This window comes from Colobus angolensis, unplaced genomic scaffold, assembly GCF_000951035.1.
Source record: "Colobus angolensis palliatus isolate OR3802 unplaced genomic scaffold, Cang.pa_1.0 Scaffold194, whole genome shotgun sequence".
NCBI classification, from domain to species: Eukaryota; Metazoa; Chordata; class Mammalia; order Primates; family Cercopithecidae; genus Colobus; species Colobus angolensis.
This window is the reverse complement of record NW_012115088.1, coordinates 1,464,216-1,468,524: the sequence shown is the minus strand read 5'-3', so window position 1 is coordinate 1,468,524 and position 4,309 is coordinate 1,464,216. Positions and strand designations below refer to the sequence as shown.

Below are 4,309 nucleotides of genomic sequence, written 5' to 3'. Positions count from 1 at the left end.
GTCCGAGAACGCCGGAGCGAACTTCCTCGGCCCCGCCTCATACGTGGGACCCAGGAACCTTGTCCGAGAACGTGCAGTGCAAACTTCCTTGGCCCTTGCTTGTGTGCAGACCTAGGAACCTCGCCCGAGAACGCCTGAGCAACTTCGTCGGCCTCCACTGCCGGAGACCGGTGAACCTCGCCCCTCCTTCACATTGGCTTGTAAATAAAGTTTTTTTTGCCTTGCCTACTTGCCTTTTCTCTGGCATTTGCCCTGGGGGTCGCATTAAAGCAAATCAATCATCACTAGTCATTAGAGAAATGCAAATCAAAACCACAATGAGATACCATCTCACAAAAGTTAGAATGGTGATCATTAAAAATCCAGGGAACAACAGATGCTGGTGAGGCCGTGGAGAAATAGGAACGCTTTTACACTGTTGGTGGGAGTGTAAATTAGTTCAACCATTGTGAAAGTATGGCAATTCCTCAAGGATCTAGAACCAGAAATACCATTTGACCCAGCAATCCCATTACTGGGTATATACCCAAAGGATTTTAAATCATTCTACTATAAAGACACATGCATGCGTATGTTTATTGCAGCACTAAATATTTACAATAGCAAAGACGTGGAAACAACCCAAATGCCCATCAATGATAGACTAGATTAAGAAAATGTGGCACATATACACCATGGAATACTATGTAGCCATAAAAAATGAGTGCATGTCCTTTGCAGGGACATGGATGAAGCTGGAAACCATCATTCTCAGCCAACTAACACAGGAACATAAAACCAAACACGACATGTTCTCATTCATAAGTGGGAGTTGAACAATGACAACACATGGACACAGGGAGGGGAACATCACACACTGAGGCCTGCTGAAGGTCTGGGGGGCAAGGGGAAGGAAAGCATTAGGACAAATACCATGTGGGGCTTAAAACCTAAATGACGGGTTGATGGGTGCAGCAAACCACCATGACACATGTATACCTATGTAACAAACTTGCATGTTCTGCACATGTAACCCAGAACTTAAAGAGAAAAAAAATAGGTGGGGAGTGGTGGTTCATGCCTGTAATATCAGCACTTTGGGAGGCCAAGGCAGGCAGATCACCTGAGATCAGGAATTCAAGACCAGCCTGGCCAACATGGAGAAATCCCGTCTCTATTAAAAATACAAAATTAGCTGGGTGTGGTGGCGCATGCCTGTAATCCTAGCTACTCAAGAGGCTGAGGCAGGAGACTTGCTTGAACCCGGGAGGCAGAGGTTGCAGTGAGCCGAGATCACGCGATTGCACTCCAACCTGGGCAACGAGAGTGTAACTCCATCTCAAAAAATAATAATAATAATAAATAATAATAATAATTTTAAAAAGAAATGTTAGTTAAAAAAGATAAAGCAAATTGAAATGAAAAACATGTATATATCCTTCCTAAATACTATTTAGTATTGGTTGGGAAACAGCGTTATTCTCTTTTGGTAAATAAAACTAATTCAGGATGATAATTAACCTCTTTTAGGGGCCATAAATCTCTATTTCATAAAAATTATGCTCTATGTTCCTAGGAAACAATGTATAAGGCACACACACGTACATTTGTATATGATTTAGGGATTTACAAGTCCCTATACCAAGCATCTATGGATCCTAGGTTAAGAATGCTTGATATTTATAGAACAAAGACAATTATAGAACAATTTATAGAACTTTAAATAATTATAGAACAAAGTTCTAATATTCGAATGAATCTCTGCAAACAGGTATTACAATATAAATGTAATTTAAAGCAAATGTAATCACCAACACATACACACAGAAAAGCTAGTGTTAATACATTCTTTAAATCCCAGGGCTGGAACCAAGGTTTGGTTTGAAGAATGGTATCGCTAATCAAAATTAATGTCTCATCTAATTAAACCAAGAACTTTGGGAGAATAACTCTCCTTACCCTTACCTTAAAAACCTCTTCTGTGTGTTTATTAGCAAAAGCATAATAAGCGCCATTCATTTCAAAAAATTAAATGCTATAGACATAGTATTAAAACTAGAAATTCAGTGAAGGTGTTGATACAAGATAATCAAATTTTCTTTTCTTTTTTCTTTTTTTTTTTTTTTGAGATGGAGTCTCGCTCTGTCGCCCAGACTGTAGTGCAGTGGCACAATCTCAGCTCACTGCAACCTCCACCTCCCAGGTTCAAACGATTCTCCTGCCTCAGCCTCCCAAGTAGCTGGGACTACACCTGCTACCACACCTGGCCACCACACCCGGCTAATTTTTGTACTTTATTAGTAGAGATGGGTTTTCACCATATTAGGCAGGCTGGTCTCCATCTCCTGACCTTGTGATCCACCTGTCTTGGCCTCCCAAGGTGCTGGGATTACAGGTGTGAGCCACCGCACCCAGCTGATGATCAGATTTTCTTTTGCTATCTTGCCTAACTCTGCTGTGGGGGATTGTTTGAAATCTAAATGTTGCAAGTTATTTTATTTTATTTTTATTTTATTTTTTTGAGACGGAGTCTCGCTCTGTCGCCCAGGCTGGAGTGCAGTGGCTGGATCTCAGCTCACTGCAAGCTCCGCCTCCCGGGTTCACGCCATTCTCCTGCCTCAGCCTCCCGAGTAGCTGGGACTACAGGCGCCGCCACCTCGCCTGGCTTGCAAGTTATTTTAAAAGGAAGATAAATTAAAATCATTTTATGTGTTGTATTAAGTACTTTTTCCCCCAGAATTCTTTCAGCAATGCAAAAGTTCAAATATGAAAACAATCATGCATAATAAGGAATTTAATATTAGATGATGATACAACCCAGAAACAGTTAATAAATGCCCAAATTAAAACAGGCCTTACCTGGTAGAGATTTGTTATTCTTTAAAATAATATTTTAAAAATATATGTAACATTTTAATTTAACCAATTAAGAATATTTAAGGTTAAATAAAGTTATTTGTAGTAATCATCAATAATTGAATCCATTACCATATTTCAATGTGAGGGATGTTTCAAATAGTAAGGCTGCAATCAGCACATCTTCTTTAAGCACTTTGTTCCTTAAGTTCAGTCGTGCATGGGCTTCAGATAGGAAAATGCTAAAAAAGAAAATAGTTGCCAATCAAAATATGTTGATATTATAAAAATAATATATATTTTGGCAGGAACAAACCAAGATATATGTGAACCTTAGCCACACCTAAAGCATATTCTTACTTTAAAAAAATTTTTAGTTTCTTTTCAAAGGATTTATTTTTCCTACCAACTTAAATAGACTGTTCCAGAACAAGCCAGTATCCTATTGGTTTTCATCCTGGCTTTTATATATCATTCCACACTCCCCTCCCGAAGTTTTGTTCAGATAAATACACAGTTGGGAAAATTAATCTAACTAAATATCTTTTACAGACAAATCCTTGACTTTTTCTTTTAGTCCTTCATTTATCTAAAATCCTCATAGATTTCCAAGATTTTTGTTGGCAATTTCAGCATTGGAAGGGATCTTGGAATTCAAAGTTCAAACTTTCACAGAAAACTAAATTTCCTCTACAACATCCTGGGCTATTTGTTTACCAGTATCTTTTGGACCTCTCCTAGCATTCATGGCTTCATGAGGCAATCCGTTCCTTTATTTTTAATTTTTTAACTAACTTCTATACTGAAAGATCTCTTTTAAGCAAATGTGATGTATCTGAATGATTGCTGAACTTGGGAATCAGAAAACCTAGGCTGAGTCTCTAGAATTTACTAGCTGTATGACTTTGTATAAATCATTTAATGTATGAGATTTTTTGAAACTCAGCTATAAAAGGGAGATAAGGCATTTGAAAGTTTTGCAACTAACTATAACCATAACTAACTATAACCAAGATTCTATCAATCTAAGCTAAAATTAGTTTCACTGCAATTTCTACCCACAGGTCTCTTGTTCTGTCTGCTGAGACCTCTTAATATGATGCTCTTCAGATATGCAAAGATAACTTTTCGATTGCTCCGTGTTTTCTCTCCTCCAAGTTAAATATTTCTAGTTCCTTTACTATGCTATGAGACATAACTTTCAGCTCCTCACCATGATGGCTACTCTCCTCATGACCTGATTTGGTTAATACTCCTTTTCAGTACAGTACAACAGCGGTTTTGACCATCACAGTAGAGATGAGGCATAACTAGCATTTTGTTGCTCTTGATATATATTCTATTAATATGACCCCAACTCTCAGTATTATTAATAGCCATATTACATTATTTACTCTTATTAAACATAAAAATAATGAAATATCAAATCCTTTTCATATTAAGCCATATTACCATTTTCTCATCAATTCACACT

At 37.7% G+C, this 4,309-nt stretch overlaps 1 protein-coding gene across 1 annotated transcript in view; it reads right to left on the bottom strand.

Annotated features, from left to right (window-relative positions):
• Nucleotides 1-4,309, bottom strand: part of MCMDC2 (minichromosome maintenance domain containing 2) — a 51,014-nt gene that overhangs the window by 13,666 nt on the left and 33,039 nt on the right. The window contains exon 14 of the mRNA XM_011940902.1: nt 2,968-3,077. Coding sequence (XP_011796292.1) covers nt 2,968-3,077 — 110 coding nt within the window. The remainder of the gene's footprint in view (nt 1-2,967; nt 3,078-4,309) is intronic.